This window comes from Gigantopelta aegis, chromosome 3 (genome assembly GCF_016097555.1).
Source record: "Gigantopelta aegis isolate Gae_Host chromosome 3, Gae_host_genome, whole genome shotgun sequence".
Classification (NCBI taxonomy): Eukaryota; Metazoa; Mollusca; class Gastropoda; order Neomphalida; family Peltospiridae; genus Gigantopelta; species Gigantopelta aegis.
In genome coordinates this window covers 9,146,830-9,170,336 of record NC_054701.1, presented here as the reverse complement: position 1 = coordinate 9,170,336, position 23,507 = coordinate 9,146,830, and the positions used below count along the sequence as shown (strand labels likewise).

The following is a 23,507-nucleotide window of genomic DNA, read 5'->3' as shown; positions in this document are numbered from 1 at the left end:
ACTTTACCAAACGTTTGACATCCAATAGCTGTTGATTAATACATCAATGTGATCTAGTGGTATCGTTAAACAAAAATATATTTTTTTATTAATTCGCCGAAGACTAACTTTTTCGGAGTGTGATGAAGATGTGCACATCCCAACAACCACCTCTTGGATTTGAGCATACTGATTACCATTTTGTCCTTTACGTAATCCGAACACGTCAGTTTTCAGCTGTTCGACCTGTTTGGCGATTCCAATACAAGCACGCTATACTGGTTACCTTGCTTTCAGAGATCTCAGAAGTACATTTCAATGCTGCCAGAAGACAAACAAGAGTTCGCATCGCAGCTGCGCAGACGCCAACTACAGCGACAACTTCCGTTACATGACCTTGACCCGAGATTTTGTAACAGCACATCAGAAAAGGAAATGCACAAGTATGAAAAGTTCTCCGAAAAACGCAGAAAGAAGGCAGCGGGTATTGGACAGATCGGAGAAGCACCTTCCGGTACTGCTGGGTGTTTGGTAAGTAGTATAAGTAAAATCAAAATCAAGTGATAATATATTTTCAGGTGGTTTTTGTATTTTAAATTACAACCAAAATGTATTGGACGCAACAGAGGATGGAATAATAATATACTGGGACATACAAGTACAAAAGTGGACGTACAACAATGTATTACGTTCAGGTGGATGTGTGTGTGTGTGTGAGAGAGAGAGAGAGAGAGAGAGAGAGAGAGAGAGAGAGAGAGAGAGAGAGAGAGAGAGAGAGAGAGAGAGAGAGAGAGAGAGAGAGAGGGGGGGGGGGTTCATACAGACAGAAGGGGTGAGTAAAGGTATAGATTGACTGGTTTTACAGTATCACTGAGCTGGGCTCTCTAACCAGTGTCACATGGAAATGGTTACATGCAGTAACCCAGCAAAACTCCTCTATCTGAAGTATTCTTGAACCAAAGTGGTATCGATAACATCAGATGAAATTTACCATGACACCAAGTGTTCCTGTTTGTCTCACAAATGGTATAAAATCGCGTAGCGATTTTATACTACATTTGTAACTTTTATACATCGATAAATTCCTAAAAAATGAGAAACAATTCTTATAATTACAAACAGTACAAGAAGTGTACCTTAAAACACTCAAATATAATTTCTTTCGTTCTTACCGTCAGCCATGTTCTGTAAATAAGCGTAGGAATACATGTATACATACTATTGGATGTTTTGGGGTGTTTTTTTAACAGAATAAAAACAAATAAAAATATATATTTTTATTTATAACATGAATATCTCATCCAGTTTCCCTTATTTTTTTAATCGAGAAAACAGGTCACTTCCTTGTTCTATTTTTAAAACGATCACCGAACTAGGTCATTGGTCTTCTCGCCCATCCAGCTAAAAATAGTTCCAATCGATCTTGGTCTTCCGTGATGACGTATTTTTATGAGGTTTATGGAAGGATAACGCTTGGTTTTTTAGTGACGTCAGCCAATCAGAATACAGTAAATCATATAAATTCGGAAAGTTTGTAATTATATTACAATAGAATGTGAATTGTTTATGTGTTCCGTCTGTTTTGTACGTTACCCTCAAGGCAAAACAAATATACTGGAACTCACTGTATCAGGAGAACATCTAATGGGCGGCTATCTTACCAAGAAACGCCCCAAATGTACCATTTAGTTTGTAAAGTAGCATATAGTAGTGTTACATGGTCAAACATATGACTGATGGTGGGTGCGTCGAGGTGATGGGTGGGGGTGGAGGTGGAGGTAGGATATCAATTACTGCTTTTTTTATGTCTGTGATATGACTTTTTCCCTACGTGGTCTAGACATGCCGCAACACTGAACTATTCCTACCAACATTGACATATTCCTACCAACACTGAACTATTCCTACCAACATTGAACTATTCCTACCGAATGGCAACACATTATCTAGAAACAGAGCAACATATATCATAGACTTTGATACACCAGATAGAATGTGGCAAACCAGCCAACCCAACAAGCGTTAATCCTCAGACACCTAGCAGCTCCGGTGGGCGCTTTACCATTGAGAAAATCTTGCTTCGAGAGGTATACATTAGTTCAAGTAAAACGAAAGTGTCAAATGCAGACCTCGCCGTGACAACAACAATAACAACAACAACAACAACAACAACAAACCAACACCTAAAAACACACAAACCACAACAAACACCCCCCCCCCTAAAAAAACCTACCCAACAAAAAACCCACCCAACAAAAAACTCACCCAACACAAAAACAACACAAAACAAACAAAACCCATCTGATGGGAATGATTAAGTGCTATCCTAACTTAGAGAACAGGGAGCTTTTTAAGACATTACCAGTTTGATACCCTATAACTTCATATGTTAACGGGAGCTAAACAATATTATTCTTCAACAAGTCTCAAGGGAGTCGTGGGGAACAGGAGTAATAACTCCCTTTAAAGAGGGAGATCTCCACACGGGCTACTCGTTTAGATCAACAGCAGCAAAATAACTCAGTGGGGCCACCAACTGGAATCGATCTTAGAACCTATCACCCTTCAATGCTGCACCACCGAGCTAGCTGCATCCGATTCCAACACAATAAGAAACCGCATTTAAATGAAATTTGTTTTCAGAAAGTCTTCTCGTCTCTCAGAATGATTAACAGCAGCTTACTGCGCTGTTTACTAACGTTCTGTGTGGAGAAATACGGAAAACTAATGCCTCCAATAAAAGATGGAAATAAAGAGCAGAACAAATTAGCTACACGTCAGGTTGCATGGTGTCATTTGTACAGAAAAAGTCTTGGAAGTTGTAATGATACACACGGTTGTCGGACAAATTGCCTTTTCACTAGTTACATAGCGGCGTGTGAGGTCTGACTGAACTATATCGCTAGAATCGCGAAGACGTGTCTTAAGTGAGATTACGTACATTATCTGTGCTAAACTCTACAGAGCCGGATCCAGAAAATATTTGTGTGTGGATTATTTAAAAAAGTAAAAACAAAACAACTTTGTTTTGTTTAACGACACCACTGGAGCATATTGAGTAATTTTGACATATAGTCTTAGAGAGGAAACCCGCTACGTTTTTTTCATTTTAGTAGCAAGGAATCTTGTATATGCACCATCCCACAGACAGGATGGCACACACGACGGCCTTTGGTATACCAGTCGTTTTACACTGGCTGGAGAAATAGCCCAATGGACTGGGATCGATACCAAAGACCAGTTCGTATTCGTAAAGAAAAGTTTATTTTGTTTTGTTGAACGACACCACTAAAGCACATTGTTTTTTTAATAATCGGCTATTAGTTGTTAAACATTTCGCAATTCTGATATAATATTATGGTCTTCGAAAGGAAACCAGCTACATTTATTCCATTAGTAGCAAGGGATCTTTTATATGCACCATCCATCGTGGTGCAGTGGCTAGAACGAGAAATAGCAAGGGATCTTTTATATGCACCATCCATCGTGGTGCAGTGGCTAGAACGAGAAATAGCAAGGGATCTTTTATATGCACCATCCATCGTGGTGCAGTGGCTAGAACGAGAAATAGCTCGTGAAAAGTTAAAATTTGTTTTGTTTAACGACACCACTAGAGCACATTGATTAAATAATCATCTGCTATTGGATGTCAAACAATTCTGAGACGTAGTCATCAGAGGAAACCAGCTTCATTTTGCTAATGCAGCAAGAGAACTTTTATATGCACTTTCCCACATACAGAAAAGCACATACCACGGCCTTTGACAAGTTGTGGTGCACTGGTTGTAACGAGAAAAAACCCAATCAGTTGAATGGATCCATCGAGGTGGTTCGATCCTGCGACACGAGCATCTCAAGAGACCTAATTCGTGAAAAGGGCAACACATTTTTTTTTAAATATTTAGGAAAAAAGTACCTTGACTATATTTAAGGGGAGGGGGGGGGGGACAGGCCCCTGGCCCCTTTCCTTGAATTTGCCTCTGATTAACTGCAATTTGCAGACTGAAGAATGTAACGGTTATCCTATTAGTAAAACAAATTGGATGTGAAGGTGCAGGGCTATACCTGACTGGGTGTGTGTGTGGGGGGTTGGGTGGGGGGTGGTGGGGGGCAAGTAGACAGATGCCTCCAAAAATGTATTTTAAAAAGTGTCCTGCTTAACTGAAAAATGCTAATGATAACCATAGAATCAAGTTTTTTCCGTTGTTAGTATTCCGCTCCCGCACAGCGCGCCAACAACGACGCACCTTTAAAACGGTGATAATACATTTTATTTAAAAAGCGGTCCACGTTTTGAGTAGTGATATGGCAAATACTGATTCTTTGTTTACGTTACCTAGATTAACGAGCAAAGACCACGTATTTATAAACAGTTGGCGAGCGTCTCCTCCCACCCATCCGAAATGACCCCGCCTAAGGTATATGTGACGGAACATGCTCTTATCTTTTCGCCTATGGCGATGTTAATTGTTTTAGAGGGCCGTGTGCAGCTTGGTTACGTAATACCCCCGCGCGACCGTCCCCCATAATACACACCCAGACCAGGTGTGGAGGCCATGTGGCCAGTAGTTACGTAATACCTCCGATAGTGCGGTTTTACGACCGTGGGTTCTAGCGAACTAGGCGTCGGTCTGTCTGGCCATCTAAGAGAAAATACCGTCTCTGGGAGTTGTGGCAATATCACATGATAGGTGAGGTACCGCGTTGTGCCCCCAGGCGATATTCGCTGTCTCTGAGATTTTTGAATAAATAGGATTTTAGATATATCGGGGAGAAACATCGGAAGGCTCCCGGGGAACGTAGTCCGTCTGGACTGGTAAATATATTTTTCTGCTCTGTTGTATAACCTTGATGTGATTGATATGACTTTAAATATTTTAATACTGTATTATACCAATATTATTTAGACAGTGTCTCCGGTAATCTGACGAAGTAAATTGTAGGCTTCACTGTTCTAAAAAGATAAAGCTTAGCCGGTCATCCTAGAGGACCTAGGTAAACTGTATGTTATTGTCTTTATTGTGATAGGTACCAGTATTAATTCTGTATTACAAGGTTACTGGATGAGTATTTAAGGGTTAATTAAAAATTAACCAGTTAGGAATAGAGTGGTAATTCCTTTATTAATTAAGTTCCCCTGGCAGCGTTTCTCAATTATCACACGTGTGTGTGTTGTATCACGGTGAAGTGATTAGAATATTGTGTAAACTAGACACCTAGTGATTAACTAATTAAGTGATTAGCTCTGGGTTGTTATTATATATTGTTGTTGTTAATTAACTACTGCGGCAAGTACATTTGTCAGCGTAGTGTTAATACAAATTTCAAAGTGTATTGTTTTGTTGTGTTTTCTAGTGAACTAAACGTGCTACATATATATATATTTATATAAGATCTTATCTCTGATTATACCTAGAGCCGAGCCACTCGGGTATTAGACTGCCCGATACAGAGAGATCTAATAGATATACAGGTAGGAGAGATATTTGGATAATCGTGTTTTATTCAGTTACGGGTATTATAGGATCCCCGTGACAGTATATTTCACACTTTCGGAACTAAGGGCATTGTAGAACATTCCTGAAAATAGAATTTCCCCTCAAATATCACATCCGAAAACTAAATGCCAACATGAAATATTAAATGAAGAACGCCTTCCTGTGGTGAACATCTTGCTTTCGACAATATATTCCATTTGGGTTATGAAGTGAGTATGAAAACAATTATTGTCCATATGGTCAGTCATTGAAGTTCCTCTAACTTACGAATGTGTATGTTGGTAGCATGTTCTGTGTTCATTACCATGTAAATGGCATTTAAGTAGTAGCAGACAATGCTTTCTCTAAACGAAGTGTGGAAAGTGCCAACCGGATTAAACAGCATACTAGAATGTCGTTAAACAAACATTCCTTTCCTTGGCATGGAACATAGTTCTGGCTGGAACTTGAAAGCGACCTGATGTTTTAGAAACACGAGTACGACCGGTGTTAAATAGTGACTTGCGCGCTTTAACGAGACCTTTGACACTGATATACACGAGTTACTCAGAGGCGAAAGACCGAGGCTCATTTTTTGCACATATCTCGTGGATTCCGTAAAGAACATCTGGGAAATTTCCACGCTGGCGCCAGAAGAGAGAGAGAAAAAAATCTTTGAAAAGAAATTGTAGCTGGTGAAGTCAATCTCACATAAAATTACTTCGATTCTTCCAATCTCACACCGTCTAAACCTGTTTAAATAGATGCTATGTAATTCTGCAGGTAATCCCACGAGAGCAGAGATGTGGATGTGGAGGGGATAATTAAGTGTTATGCTGTGAATGTAAATGAAATCATTAACAAAACCCCGATTACCTTACAGTCGAGGAATTCTTACGCTACTCAAGATGCTCCGAATGATGAGGTTGAGAATATTCCAATTTACACAAGGCAAAACATTTCAACACCAATAAGATGACAATAGAAACTCCAGATAAGTGAATAAAACTGTAATAATGAAGAAATATATATTACCTGTTGGCAGGGCAGGGGAAAAGAATATTTTTTTTATTATTATCACTAGCCCAGTTGTCCACCCTAGGACACAAGCACGTCAGATCTCTGATGATTGAGCTAAATGTTAACTATAACCTAAGAATGGTCCGCCGAGGTGGTTCCACCCTAGGACACAAGCACGTCAGATCTCTGATGATTGAGCTAAATGTTAACTAAATGTTAACTATAAACTAAGAATGGTCCGCCGAAGTGGTTCCACCCTAGGACACAAGCACGTCAGATCTCTGATGATTGAGCTAAATGTTAACTATAAACTAAGAATGGTCCGCCGAAGTGGTTCCACCCTAGGACACAAGCACGTCAGATCTCTGATGATTGAGATAAATGTTAACTATAACCTAAGAATGGTCCGCCGAGGTGGTTCCACCCTAGGACACAAGCACGTCAGATCTCTGATGATTGAGATAAATGTTAACTATAACCTAAGAATGGTCCGCCGAGGTGGTTCCACCCTAGGACACAAGCACGTCAGATCTCTGATGATTGAGCTAAATGTTAACTATAAACTAAGAATGGTCCGCCGAAGTGGTTCCACCCTAGGACACAAGCACGTCAGATCTCTGATGATTGAGCTAAATGTTAACTATAAACTTGGTAGTGGTTCCACCCTAGGACACAAGCACGTCAGATCTCTGATGATTTAAATGTTAACTATAACCTAAGAATGGTGGGTTCCACCCTAGGACACAAGCACGTCAGATCTCTGATGATTGAGGTTAACTATAAACTAAGAATTTTTTAGGACACAAACGTCAGATCTCTGATGATTGAGCTAAATGTTAACTATTAAGAACGCCGAAGTGGTTCCACCCTACGTGTCTTGATGGAGATAAATGTTATACTATAACCTAAGAATGGTCCGCCGAAGTGGTTCCACCCTAGGACACAAGCACGTCAGATCTCTGATGATTGAGATAAATGTTAACTATAACCTAAGAACGCACATCTAGTTGAGCTTGTTTGTATATATTCTTTGTTTTGCTTTGGGTTGGGGTTTTTTTTTAACGTCTTTACGTACTGTTTGAAGGAGGGCAAAGACCCTGATCTTGTTTTATGCTGTTTGTTTTGCTTTGTGTTGAGATTGTTTGCTTTATTTATTGTGGTTCCGGCTATATGTATCAAAGCCTAGTAAAAAATCTCAAACATCCCACCTATTAGAGAAATGTTTATTTTCCATCAGCATATCGTGTGAAAAGTGAAAAAAAACTGTACAGAAGATGTCTATACTATACAGGTAAGGTTGCAGTTGCTACAACATCAAGCCAAAACAACTTCATAAAACTGTCAATGTTAGCATCTGCGCTATTTTATTCGCTCATATTTCTGGCTATCAGCTGTACGCAGTTCCAGTGAGTCAGGGGAAGTTACTGTGGTGTCATCAACCAGATAACGTCTGACCCCAGACGCGGCTGCGTGGTGTGCAGGAAGCTCTGCGAAGCTGCAAACATTGACCAGGTGCTTATAAATAGCAAAGCGCATGTGTCTCGACTTGCCCCCCCACGCGAGAAGAACATCCGACACAATGATCGAATGCGCATGTACATCCATGAAGCCTGATTCTTGCGTCCATCGCGAATGCTCGAGATTGAAACAGTTCGGTGTTGAGATGGTTGTTTTAATACCGATGGGGACCGATCTTTAATACCGATGGGGACCGATCTTTAATTCTTAATCAAACTGGAACCGAGTCCAAGTATTTACATGTCAGGGTCTTGAAGAATATCACTATTTAAAAAAAGACCCCACCCACCCCAAAAAAAAGAAAGAGAAAAGAAAAAAACCCCACAAAAAACCCCAAACAACAACAAACAAACCCTAAAACAACACAACAACAACAACATGCAATGAATAAATAAAGGAAAAAATTAAACGACAAAACCCAACACAGATTGCGAGCTCCATTAGTAATTCACGATTTTATTTATGGAACTCATCTTGGTACTAGGCTATGAGCCAGACCCCCCCCCCCCCAAATTGGAATACATATGTTTTTAAGGACCACAGAGTGCCAATAATTTGCATACTGGATGCCAACTAATATAGTAATAGAAATATAGAACATTTGTGGGGGTTATTTATCAAAATTTTGATATAATGACAAAAAATATGTTAAATTTAGTGAAAAAGTGGTCGAAATCGCTTGGAGTTCACAATTCACATTGTACGTTTTTGTAAATATTTCAAAAATGAAAACTCCCAGAGTACCAGGCCTTCTAGGGTGGTTCGTTCTCTGTTCAACTATCCAGTCACAATACATTTGGACGCATTCCCGTTGACCAAACGACTGAAGTCACTGTGAACAAGGATACACAGACCCCAGGAGGCACAACAAGGTTTAGTCTGAAATCAGGAGCAGTCAAGCGCTATTACATTACTGCAGAACACAGGGGTGCCTTTCTTGGTCAGATGAGGGAAATGGTACAAGAACACGGATCAAATGTTCCACATGCTGACCTGCACGAAACGCATGTGAGGAAAGATGAGGATGCTGTTTCGACAATCGTACATCTGGTGAAGAGCTGGGTAAATCCATTTGAAGAAGCCCGCGAACTTATCAGTATCTCGACAGCCAAAAAAGCCCCCGAAGATATCTGCTCGGATTTGAAGAATGCCAGAGACATTGGAGTTGAATGCTACACAAACTTCAAAGCTGAGAGACTCGAGACGGACCCACCAATCGAACGCTTTCATGATCCAATGAAAATTAACAAACTGAAAACATTCAGTAATTTATGCAAGAAAAAACAAGTCAAAATGAGTGGCAGATCCGTGATTATTAAAGCTGACAGAGCATTGTTTGGTCGCATCATTGTGATGGCACATGGACGAAATCTGCAGATGGCTGATGTACTATCCCATCCTCTTGGTCCATTACCATGGGCACTGGCAACCCCAGAAGGTCTCCACCGTAAAACCAACAAGGCTGCTCTTGCTAGTTATCTACAAAAGAATGTAGCCCCTGCTGACCAACTTCCTGATCATTCTGCAACCATAATAGATGGAATGAGCATAATCCAGAAGGTGAAAGGGGATCAAGTCAACTTGGGGAAATTGCCCAGTTTGTTTTGTCGATGGCACTGAAAGATGGCAGCACTAGTGACAGGATCGACATCGTCTTCGATACCTACCAAGATACATCCATCAAGAACTGTGAAAGGCTCGCCAGAGGAGAGGAACTTGGACTGAAGCTTCAGGACATCACAGCATCGCAAATTGTAAGGCAATGGAGAAGCTTCTTGGCCCATGTTGGGAATAAGTCTAGCCTCATTTCATTTCTGGTGAGCGAATGGAGGAAACCAGATTACACCAAGCATCTGAATAGCAAGGTCTTATTTGTAACAACTAACGTTCGCCGAGTTGGGACAATAATGGAATGTGGCCAAGGAGCTTATGGATAAGCTGGAGAATTTCACATGCCTCCTATATGCATCCAAGTCTCGTACAAAGGAACCTAATAGCCTTCGATACCATCTATTCTGTGCAAAGAAGGGCGGGATTGAGAGCCACCAATTGCTTCCATGCAATGACTGCTTCCGAAAACACGTACAGCGGGCCAATTACCAGGCAGCAATTTGGAAACGAAGCCTTCAGAGGCACCCAATGACCCCCAGTCCAGTTGGAAAAGGATGGAAATGGGATGATCAGGATGGAACAACTCTGGCTGTGGACTGGATGAGTGGACAGCCAGCACCTCGGGCTCTTCTTGATTTGTTGGCCTGTAATTGTTCCAGGAGCTGCAAGCTACCAAGTTGTGTTTGCATTGCCAATGGACTGTAATGTACAGACGTGTAAATGTGCCGCCTGCGACAATCAGCCATTGTCTGTCGAGCCAGACGACGACAGCCTCGACGAGGATGATCCATCTGACGAGGAGCAAGAATACGGATTCTGAGCCAAATATGCTGCGCATCTAAAGGGAGGGACACTTTCGTGATTTCATTTCAGACATTTATTTTCTGTTATAAGTGATTTAAGTATAATATGTATGACGTTCATTGTAATTTAGAGTAGCCCGATGCATAAAAGGATAGGTTCAATTTATAAGCATTATTTAGTATGTGTTTTAAATGCCTGTAAGCTGTGTCAATTGTGTTAAAAATTGATTGGTAATAATACTGTATAATAACAAGGCGTATTTGTTCGAGAGATCATGATAAACCTAGAGTGTGGAGCAATTTTGCATGCATTGTGAAATATAATGTACCTGATGTTACATACCTACTTTAGGATACTACCTAATACCAAAAATGACACCGAGATACCAAAAGTAGACGAATAAACCTAAAATGTTCAAAAGCTATGTTTTGTTCCAAAATATCAAAATTAGGGGGTATGGTTGAACTTTGCCCAAATATGTGCCCCAAACAACCACCATATTACGAAGTAATGATATATTCCAATGCAGTGGTTCCTTGCGAAGATTTTGAGGGTCAAATGTTACTCTGGGAGTTTTCATTTTTGAAATATTTACAAAAACGTACAATGTGAATTCAGAACTCCAAGCAATTTCGACCACTTTTTCACTAAATTTAACATATTTTTTGTCATTATATCAAAAGTTTGATAAATAACCCCCACAAATGTTCTATATTTCTATTACTATATTAGTTGGCATCCACTATGCAAATTATTGGCACTCTGTGGTCCTTAAAAACATATTTATTCCAATTTTAGCAAATATCACATTTTTTGGCGAAGCGAAGCGGGCGTATAATAATATTTCGGGTGATAACACAGAGATGGCCGAGAGTTATAAACTGCTATCACTTTTTTTTCATATCTATTTTTAATATATTATAGATAAGATAATGTATATGGTTTGTTGAAAGAGCATTTCCGCCTTGATGCTATATATATTAATAAACGTTATGGCAGGAAGAGAGAATAGAGATAGCCATAGGGGAACAATGAGAGAGAGAGAGAGAGAGAGAGAGAGAGAGAGAGAGAGAGAGAGAGAGAGAGAGAGAGAGAGAGAGAGAGAGAGAGAGAGTAAAATGTTATGTCCACTAGTGACTAGTGCTGTAAATCATAGACTTGTTAACCGACATCTCCAGTAACAATTCGTGCATGAAGAGTGAACATTATCTGCATGAACCATCTGTCTGAGATTATTATACCACGTGCTGCCAGCTCGTGTTTACATTTGTCATCACTTAAACTATTTTTAGCTGCTCGACTGACTCTTGTAAACACAAATTGAAAGAGGTGAGCTTTTGTCATGTGCAAAAACGAGTATCCTTTCCAACTGATGGACAATAGACGTTAATCTGCATTTGTTTGATCGCATTCTAAACGATAGAACAGATCCACTATGTTGAATTCATAATGCTACACAAATGCATTAGTTTATAGTTTATATAGCTTGTAACATATTTCTGTATGAAATAAATAAATTGTTTTTAAATAAACATCATTGGGAACGATCTGCATTTATCATTTATGTAGTTTAAGGATTGATGATCTTATTTACATCAGATGAGTTCTACCTAGGTGCTTTTGCAAAATTGATCACTTGGGCGGGATGGTACTGTATATATCGTGTTATGTCTAAAGGGTCTCCTTCTTTTTAATGCATTTTATTTTATTTTATTTTATGGACGAGTGTATTCAGAAAAAGCACAAAACATATATCCAAACCCGTGTTAGTCATTTTGGACCCAAATATTCCATTTTTCTTTTCTTTTCTGTTATAGAAATATTTCAAAATCTCGAATTTCGCAAAGTGTTAATAACAGAAACAAACACGTTTATCAAGACAAGAGCTCTTTATATATTCTACACCTGAAGACCCGTGTTCAAAGTAATTGCCTCTGCAACAGAATCAAGTATAAGCTGCACTGATATTCTTGTTGGATTGTTACTTTTGCAGTATGTACGGAGCTCCATAATTGGTTCTTTGTGATATGTTAGAACTCGGCCAGAGTTATCTGCTCATGATACGCATGTCTTAACCAAGATTTGGAAACACGCACGTTAAATCTTCATGTTGATCTTAAAGTCGTTGTCCTCTTGTTTTCGTGGTATGTACGATTTCTGCTGCGCATAAAATCCATTTTCGTTTACTAAGAGTACCAGGACGACGACAAAAACATTGAATTAGCTAAAACTGAAAATCAAGCAAAGCTTTTTAGTAATTTAAAAAAGCTTTTTTTCCCCCAGTGCCCTCTTTCCTCTCTCTCCTTTGAATTCCATCTCATTTCTTCCTGATCTGGCCACTCCTGCTGTCTTTCAACTTCTTTTGCTGTCCACCTCCACACCCCAGTCCTTGTCTATCCAACCGCGACAGGTGCTTGTTTCTTGTGGCTATCTGTGCCACACAACTGTTCCCCATCAGCTTTTAGCTGTGGGCTTAGTCTGGCCACTTCGTGGAGTGTTTAGTAGTTTCTTCTGGCATTGTTAAGAGGCACTTGTAACCACCTACTATGCACACCTACTACCGGCGGTCGTTAGTTAGTGCCGTAGGTCAGACCAGCTTTATTAGCGGCAGAGGACGAGGATGCCAGGTGGGTGCAGGGAAATACACAGAGACTGCACCCGTGGAGGAAGTTGAGACAGGTAGGCAATGGTGTGAACAGCTCAGAAGACAGAGTCGGAGAAAATTGACAGAAAGGATCGAAACAGATTGAAATCGTGGGCGAAACTGGAAATAAGACAATGAGAATGATAGGCAGAGGGTGATAGATGAGAAAGATGAATGAATGTGTGAGCCAGCTGTGACGGGATTTGAACCACTGTCGTCAGCTTGATTATCCAGCCTTGATTGTTTTAGTAATTTAGTAATTGTAATTTAATGGAAAACCCCCAATAACATTGTAATAGTCGAAGATATTTGACACTATTTAAAAACTACGGTGAGATACTTATTACAGGAAGCAATTAACACTTGAGTACTGCACGTCTGGAAACTTAGAGCTGTTTCCTTAATCAACCCAATCGTGCCACGTCAGATATGACTGATGCAAGACTGGATATCATTTTTTCAAACTCTGTATCCTAACAGACGTAGTGTAGAGTGTAGAAGGTGTGGGGGGGAGGGCTCGAAATTAGTCCCTGCTTAAAACGATTAAAAAAAAAAAAAAAAAAAAAAAAAAAAAAAATATATATATATATATACGGTATATGAAAAGTAAAGTTTGTTTTATTTAACGACGCCACTAGAGCACATTGATTTTTTTATCTTATCATCGGCTATTGGACGTCAAACATATGGTCATTCTGGCACTATTTTTTTTAGAGGAAACCCGCTGTCGCCATATAGGCTACTTTTTTTACGACAGGCAGCAAGGGATCTTTTATTTGCGCTTCCCAGAGGCAGGATAGCACAAACCATGGCCTTTGTTTAACCAGTTATGGATCACTGGTCGGTGCAAGTGGTTTACACCTACCCATTGAGCCTTGCGGAGCACTCACTCAGGGTTTGGAGTTGATATCTGGATTAAAAATCCCATGCCTCGAATGGGATCCGAACCCAGTACCTACCAGCCTGTAGACCGATGGCCTAACCACGACGCCACCGAAAAGTGTCCACAGGAATATCCTATGATGTTTAAACAGATAGTATTATAACAGTCGTGCATGTCAAGGTCACAATGAAACCTCTAATTATGGTAGGCCATTAAAAGTTGTTGATAAATTATGCTATCTTGGGTATAAATATTACATGTTTTCAGAGTTGTAAACTTTAAAATTAAATAAAGATTACAATACCAAAAATGTAACATTACAGGTTCTTCCCGCGGACCCTTCATATACTAGTATTTTTCAGGAGAGCATGACCCGAGTTCCTCCCTAGAAACTTTCGCTTGCCATAATCTAGACCACCCTAACTGGAGTCACCTCTAGCCCTCTCGTTATTGATATGATTTCGCCCTACAACATATCAGTAAGGGGAGGGCTGGCCCCGTGCTTATAGAACGTTGAGTCTCGACTCGAGACTCTAATAAGACTGAGGCATGAACGTCCACGCCATACAAATTGTATGCGTGTGACGTCTGACTGGACTCTAAAAGTTTTATAACGCACTCGAGCTAAGACCACCCATCACAATTCCCTACATACGCACCTGCCTAACCAATTTCTCTTGTGTTCCTCAGAGGTGTCACAACTGCAAGCAGAGCATGGACTCAGGCTCGGTGTCCGTGTACGCCGGTCGTCTACCCGGCGAGTGCTGGCATCCACGCTGTTTCTCGTGCGCCACGTGCAAGGAGCTTCTCGTCGACCTCATCTACTTCTACAAGGGCGGGGACATCTACTGCGGCAGACACTACGCCGACCTGCTCTACCCCAGGTGCACCGCCTGTGATGAAGTGAGTTTTACAACTGCTATTGCATTTTCTGTGATACTCTAAAGGCCTAGATGAAACAATTAACAACAACAACAACAACAACAACAAAACCTAAAAAACTCTCTAAACCCACAACAACAACAACAACAACAACAATAATAATAATAATAATAATAATAATAATAATAATAATAATAATAATAATAATAATAAAATAATAACAACAACAACAATAACAACAACAACGTCCACTTGGGTAAAAACAAAACCCTGAATACAATTTTAATAAGATTTGATATTAAAAATATACATGTACATGTAAAAAAACATTTTAAGAAAAGAAAAGAAACCCACCCTTGTCTGTCCCAACATAATAACATAACATAACTATTATTTCTGTTGTTGGTTTTGTTTGTGGTGTTGATGATGACGATATCGATGGTAATGATGATGATGATTGTGGTGATGGTAATGATAATGATGATGATGATGATTGTGGTGGTGTTGATGATGATGACGATATCGATGGTAATGATGATGATGATTGTGGTGATGATAATGATAATGATGATGATGATGATTGTGGTGGTGTTGATGATGATGACGATATCGATGGCAATGATGATGATTGTGGTGGTGGTGGTGGTGGTGGTGATGATGATGATGATGATGATTGTGGTGATGATGATAAAAATTATGATTATGGTTCATTTACAGAACCCATCACAATAAAATAAAAAGTTACTCATTTAAATTTCATAACGATTGAAAGCCTAATTCATTTTTTAGTCACTCATTTAAAATTTATATCAATTCAAAATTATATAATACACAATTTGACTTCAATTCAAAATCACATACCATTTATTTACATTTACGTCAAATCAAAATAACAGAACATTATATATACATTTTTAACAATTAAAAATAACGGAAATGATAACATTTTACAATTCTTTTCATTTTGTTTTGTTTATCAGATCATATTTGCTCGCGAGTACACCCAAGCTGAAAACCGGTCTTGGCATGTCCACCATTTCTGCTGCTGGTACTGTGACGCGCCCCTGGCGGGACAACGCTACATCGCTAAGAACAACAACCCATACTGCCTTTTGTGTTTTGACAAACTCTTCAGTAAGGTAAGATAAATATTGACAGTATAGCTGGTGCTAAATGTACTTACCGGTAGTAGCACTGTTTGTGCCAAGTCCGTTATTAAGTTAACATGCAGTGAAGCATTTGATGTGGAAATAATAAAGTGCAGCAACTTTCACATCACTTTTGATTTACTGATGGATGGATTTGTGGGTGGATGGATGGATGGATGGATGGAAGTACGTGTTTAGCAGGTGGCTGGCGGAATTGCTTATAATCAAACATAAACATAGATGGATGCATGGATGGATGGATGAATATATTGATAGTTGAAAGGAGGATGATGGATGGATGGATGGATGGATGAATAGATTGATAGATGAATGGATGGATGGATGGATGAATAGATTGATAGTTGAATGGATGACGGATGGATGAATAGATTGATAGTTGAATGGATAATGGATGGATGCATAGATGGATGAATAGATTGATAGTTGAATGGATGGTGGATGGATGGATGGATGAATATATCGATAATTGAATGGATGATGGATGGATGGATGAATAGACTGATAATTGAATGGATGGATGAATAGATTGATAGTTGAATGGATGATGGATGGTTGGATGGATGAATAGATTAATAATTAAATGGATGATGGATGGATGGATGGATGAATAGATTGATAGTTGAATGGATGATGGATGGATGGATGGATGAATTAATAGATTGATAGTTGAATGGATGATGGATGGATGGATGGATGAATAGATTGATAATTAAATGGATGATGGATGGATGGATGGATGGATGAATATATTGATAATTGAATGAATAATGGATGGATGTGTTTGATGACTGATTGGCTGGCTATATAGCATATATATAAATTGAAATAATACCAGAACATCTCATTTGATCTTGTTACCAGATGTTAAATAATGTACATGCAATCACTTTCTAAAATTATCATAGCTTGCCTGCTTATGTCAAAATTGGTAGAGGCTTTGGTTTTCATACTTAGTTAAGACAAATATTCACGAACTTTGCAATTCCGTTTGCAATATAGTTACTCTTATTTTATAAAAATATATATATTTTGGTGTTAGATTTTACATTGACTTTTCACTTGTTTTGATTGAACACATATTTTATTGCATAAACAATAAAAAATGATTGGGAACAAAGTTAGGCATCTTACTAGGCACTCATTCTTTCATTTGTATATATTAGTATATTAACTGACTTAAGTTTACAAAAACAATAAAATTCATATTACCTTTAGGTATGCAGCACTTGTCAACGACCAATCACAGCTGACTCCCCCGGTATGAACCACGGCGACCTCCACTGGCACGCATGCCCACACTGCTTCAGCTGCCACTGCTGCGGGCGCAACTTGATAAACCAACAGTTCCTACTGCGAGAAGATAAACTCTTCTGTAGTGTGGAATGTCGTCAGAGACAGTTAAATTACCCTACGTCATACGCCAGGCACTACCAGTCATGATTAGAGACCAGTCATTATTTTAGTTGTTGATCTGTGTTGATAGTTACTGTGGGGAGAGACCTTTTGTAGGTGGATTTTTTGGCACGAGTCTGAAGACAGTCCATGGAGGATTGGATGAACTTCATCCATCCAACAAATGTTTTGGTTTTGTATTTTTGTTTTCTTTTGTACTGTTTAAAATTTACGACGATGTCAGAAAATCACCTACAAAAGAATGAGACACTAGAGTATACCCAGATTCATGTATTGGGAGTATTTTGTTTAGTTCCATCTTAATTAGATACTAGTTGATCACGGTTGCCTGACGCATAAAATGCCATTGATCTTATTTTAGTTTAATGCGATAACTTTAAGGCACCGATGGTTTATTAGTAATCTAATCATTTTACACATGTACTTGCATCCACCGAATGTTCTAGTAAGGCCCTCTTTGACACAAGCTCTTGCCCTGCCAAATATTTCCATTAAGGATATATTTAATCTGTACTGTGAACCGTATAGATGTGAAACGTATAGTATAGAATATAGTATATGAAGATTCATGGAATCAATCCCTCTTTTTATTAAGTACCCATTCGACTTTGCACTGTACAGAGATACGGTCTTAATAGTGGACAACGGTCTTGTCGTTCAAATAAAATATACTGTACACCACATGTGCCATATGAATTTAATATCTGTGATAGAGATGGATATTAGATAGTCTATATTACAGGTGCTTCAAGTGTATGTGAATAGATACACGACTAAGGCAGCAGCAGTCCAAACAAGCCTAGATAGAACCTGGCAGACAGCTTATCAAGGGCAGATCCAGGAGATGGACCGGGGGGACTTATCCCCTTAAAACTATTTAAGTGCCCCGTTTTTAACAATGTTTACAATTTTCATTTCACGAATGCAAAACCTTTACTGCGATGCCTTTTTGATGGGTTATTTAGCGTGCCTTGTTTTCTCTAGGTCCCCTCCCTAAAATATTTCCAAGATCTGCCCTTGTTTAATGATGATGTTTGGACTGCTCCAGATGGTGAAACATGGATGGAATATCCCTAATGCCTACTGGGTAATTTTATAATGCAAGTACAGGTTTATTATTTAATTTTATGCTATGAATTGATTTTGTATAAAACACAAAATGGCTTCAGTGTATTTGGCATGTGGTAATTATAACACTGTAATATTGAATACTGAATATTGTAATTACGTCATTGATATGCTTAGTACATTTGCCAGTATTCTATACATCTGGGCTGCCTGCTACAGACAGCTCAGCTTGTATGAACATAAGCACATACAGAATAAAGAAGATATCAACAACATTGAATGTGCATATTGCTGCGAAACGTAGTTAAGATTAGACCTACTGGCGTGCACATGCAATAGCCGTACAGTTACAGACTCTTGGGAACAATATTTCTATTTTGATTTAACACTGCCTCAGACGCGACTTACTAGCATCTGATAGAATATAGATATATGCTAAGACAAGACAGTTTAGCACATTGGCACTATTGCATTGTACTTTAAAAGAAAGCTACATTCAAAGACATGACAGTTATGCATTTCAGTTTATATTGAAGATCTTCCGCTACTTACAATGACAAATGATCCATCAGTTAAATCTAGTTTCATTTTCAAAGTCACCAGTTTTCTTTTTGTTTGAGCACATTTACAGAATTGCTAAACGTTTTTGTATTGGTATATATTTTGTCAGTAGACCGAAAAGCAGTTTAGAATTCCAAACATATTAGCTTCAACGCCATATTAAAAACAAAGTTACTTTTGTTGTATTTAGAACTATCAACAAAGTATTAATATTACACATAATGTACAAAATAACTATAAGATATTAAATGAGCTTCCATTTCGTATCATGTTTATGTCCCGAGTGAAATAATTTTCAACTATTATTATTTCAACTTATTTAAAAAAAATCATTTTCGTGCTTATACCTAATTAAGGTTCAATAACAAAATATTTCACGAGGGACATAAACATGATACGAAATGGTTTGGAGGTTAACATCCTATTTATTACCCATAATCGATCTTAATTTGTAACATTCAACTCGTTTGGTTAACGTTCCGGTACTGTTGTAGTGCGCTAATCGATGACGTCATCGTGTAACGTCGAAGTGTTACGTTCCACCGGACGTTTTAGTGGAACATATCACTTTGATATGTACCAATATAGTTTAACCATATGGGTAATAAAATAAGTATATTTAAGAAGTATAAGAAATATTTTTTATATTCTTTTAAAAAAATCACTCCTATGTTTACAGGTTTACACTATTTAAAAACCTTTTTTAAAAAATCAACACTTGTTTATATATGGACTAATAAATCTTAAAATACGCCGATTTTCCCGATCCTTCAGAGTTCGGAAGTAAACGTTTAAGACTCTACGTGATCCTATCTCCTATCCTATAGTTTAAACTCGTATGTTTGGCTTCTGATTCTAGAGGCTAACGTTTTGTTATGGTGGCATCGGGAGTTCAGTTAATGTTGTGAATCATGTAAGGGTTTTAATGTTTATGTCTATATTTGTTAAGAAAATAATTTTCATAATCTACATTTTTTGATTTTCACGATTGTAGAATAGAATTTTTCTTATTTTTTGTTCGCTTTGTTTTTGAGATTATGTTATTTTTAGAAGAGCATAATTTAAGCTATCTGTGATATACGTTTTGTGTAGAATATTTGGCTTGACTTTTATGTAAATTGCATTTTAATTTATCATGGTAGCATGCATATTTTATTTGTGTGTTGATGTTGTTACGTTTAGATGAAATATTCTTCAAAAAGTCATTTATTTTCGTAATTGAAACGTAAATACCGATGAATACTATGGCAGCATCAGTCTTATAATCATGACCCCGAGCAAATGAACCGCCCTATTTCTAAATATTCATTAATGCGGTGAAACCTCTCAAAACCGGACCTTCTGTAAACCAGAATTCTATCAAAACCGGATGTTTTTCACGATCCCTTTTTAAATATCAATCCAAAAGAGAACCTTTCTAAACAATATCCCTAAATACCAGACATTTTACTTGGTACTGAGGGTGTCCGGTTTAGGGGGTCTCACGGTATTTGCAATTTCAGTATTTTTCGGGAACCCTAGTTTATCCAACTAGTAACTTTCCCGGCTGCTAACCTTTAAAACATTTGAATTATTTATTTCTGCTTACATGTGCGGTTTAACCATTACCTAACATTATGTTTGAACATCTATCCGTCTGCCTTATGTTTGTGTGTCTTTCGTAAATGAATGCGTGTTACTGTTTTGAAACAGGTGAAAAACACCGACCATGTTCCAGTTATATACGACAATCTTGGTTATGGAAACAACTTTGCTTTCTAAAACCTAACCTTTTTTCTTTTTGTAGAAAAGTGTCATCGATGGTCATTGTTAATTATCGAATCAAATTTGTGTTTAAAATTGTATACTAAAACAATGAAAACAGCTTGAAATGAAATTAAAGTTTATAATAAAACACAGTAATTTGTTTTCTTTCATTTTGGAATATACAGGGTGAGATCGAAGATAGGGGGAGGTTTGCGTACTATGTAATAGTGCATACTTTATATCAGTTTTCTCATTAAAACAAGGAGCGGAGTTAGCTCAGTTGGTTGAGTGCTCGCCTGAGGGGCTTGCGTCGCAGGACCAAAACACCTCAGTGGATCCATTCAGCTGATTGGTGTTTTCTCGTTCCAACCAGAGCACTACAACTGATCAAAAGCCGTGGTATGTGTTCTTGTCTGTGGGAAAAAGCATATAAAAAATCCCTTGCTGCATTAGAAAAAATGTAGCGGGTTTCCTCTGATGACTACGTGTCAGAATGACCAAATGTATGACATCCAGTAGCCGATTATTAATTATCAGTGCTCTAACAAAACGAAATTTAACTTCAATTGAAACAAAAATATACGATGGTTTGCAGGATCAATAACGTTCAATCAGTACCCTACAACTACCAAAGGCTATGGTGTGTACCGTCATGTCTATGGCAAAGGACATATAAAAAGATTCCTTCAGGCACGGAGGAAGCAAGTAGGCATTGAGAGGGCTGACTGAGATTGGAGGGACTGATTGGGATCGAGGGCGCGAAACAAAGTTTCCAGGGGGTTCGGAGCGGGAGGTTGCTCGCCACTAGATGTACCGAAATGCAATTTCTTGCATTCTACAAATAAAATTCATCTCTGCCTTAAAGTTTACTACCCATATTTGTAATTCAGAATTATTGGAGGGGCTAGACCCCCCCCCCCCAACCCCCTATTGAACCGTGCCTGCCCTTGATACTTTTCGGGAATAGTAGCTTCTATTGTGGCATCCGACTTCTGACCAAATATGAAATGTGCCGAGGCGTCGTTACACAAGCAATACTTTCCAAGTTGTATAGGCCACATGTTACCTGTTTCGCACACGACAGTCGCTGTTTTAATTAATAGTAGGCCTATAATAGAACATTATTAAACAAACAATCGGCTGCTAAATATGCCTTCCAATATGGACATTTCCTCGACTATATTAGAATGTTACATACACACACAGTTAATCATGTTAAACTTGTACGGGGGAGGGGGTTGCTGCGAATACACCAAAGATTAAAACCCCACCAGGTATGCAAATCCCATTATGATTTCTCAGTATATTTACAAGTTTGCTTTAATGGTGAATTTTTAACTTAGCCAATGCATTCACACACAGGTTGCAGTAAGGATTGTATTGTATTATATACAGACTGCCCATTCCTTTCATTTTATTTTCGTGCTTATATCCAATTAAGGTTTAAGAAGCTGTCCTAGGCACACACCTCAGCTATCTGGGCTGTCTGTCCAGGACAGTGGGTTAGTTGTTAGTGAGACAGAAGAGGGTGTAGTGGTCTTACACCTACCCACGGAGTCGTTAAAACTAGCTCTGGGTGAGCCGGTACCGGGCTGTGAACCCTGTACCTACTAGTCTTATGTCCTGTGGCGTAACCACGACACAACCGCGCCTATTCCTTCATTTTCATTTCAATTTATTTTGGTACTTATATACAATTAAGGTTCTTCAAGCACGCTGTCTGTGTAGTGGTCTTACACCTACCCATCGAGTCGTTAAAACTCGCTTTGGGTGGCAGTCGGTTACGAGCTGTGAACCATGTACCTATTAGCCTTATGTCCGATGACTAAACCACACTACCGAGCCCGGTGAGCTCATCCCATCATCGCGAGTATTGATATGGGAAGCAACTCTGATCTAGCCAGAAAACTATGAGTATGCCACGAATTATTTACCTTGACATAAAGGACTGCAATAAAATTGTTTTATAAGATTGTTTTATTTTTTGTAATGAATTATGATGAGTAAAATTTATTTAAGTAATTTGGTTAATGTTCAAGCGAGTTGGGCAAAATCTTCACTCAAATTAAAAATAAATACAGCAGTGTTTAAAGTGTTTTACATGGAAAGGCTTACCTAGAAAATTACCCATTTACTTCAGATATTGTTAACTAGTTAACAAAGACTTCTGTGGACAAATACTTCATCTGCATTATACTGGTAGGATTAGAAATAATACTGTTTTAAATTTTTTATGTAAAAATTCATACTTAATAGCCGTACTTACATTTAAATTTAAAAATAATTATGATTTTCTTTAAAACATACACTGAGACAATAATTCACAGGTGCAACTAAAGTTATGACCCACGTTTCATCGTTTTATGAATTACACAAAGATGAATGTATGTTATGAAAAACACAATTGGTGGTAGGGTACTGAAATTAGCCCTAGAAACAGGGTTGCATAATGGCAGCCCGCATTCAGAATGCATGTAAAATAATCAGCCGAAACTATATTATAAGTTTTGGACAAACAACAAAAACACAGAAACACTGTATAAGCAACAACAAAAACGCAGAAACACTGTATAAGCGATTAAAAATTTCGGAAAACTCTTATCTCTACAAATGTATATCTGAACATGAAAACCTCATGATTGTAAAACTAAACTCGCTGTCAGTTTCGTCACAGCAGAGTACAACACTTATGCCTTGCCTTCAAACCTTGTTCAGGCAAGACAACAGAACTA

The 23,507-nt window shown here is 38.4% G+C and overlaps 1 protein-coding gene across 1 annotated transcript in view; it reads left to right on the top strand.

Moving 5' to 3' along the window:
• LOC121367486 (testin-like) overlaps positions 1–20,923 on the top strand; it is a 50,527-nt gene extending 29,604 nt beyond the window's left edge. Inside the window, exons 4-7 of the mRNA XM_041491682.1 lie at positions 277–510; positions 14,627–14,839; positions 15,799–15,957; positions 17,203–20,923. Of these exons, the coding sequence (XP_041347616.1) occupies positions 277–510; positions 14,627–14,839; positions 15,799–15,957; positions 17,203–17,427 (831 nt within the window). The 3' untranslated portion in view covers positions 17,428–20,923. The remainder of the gene's footprint in view (positions 1–276; positions 511–14,626; positions 14,840–15,798; positions 15,958–17,202) is intronic.
• The last annotated feature ends 2,584 nt before the right edge of the window (positions 20,924–23,507 follow it).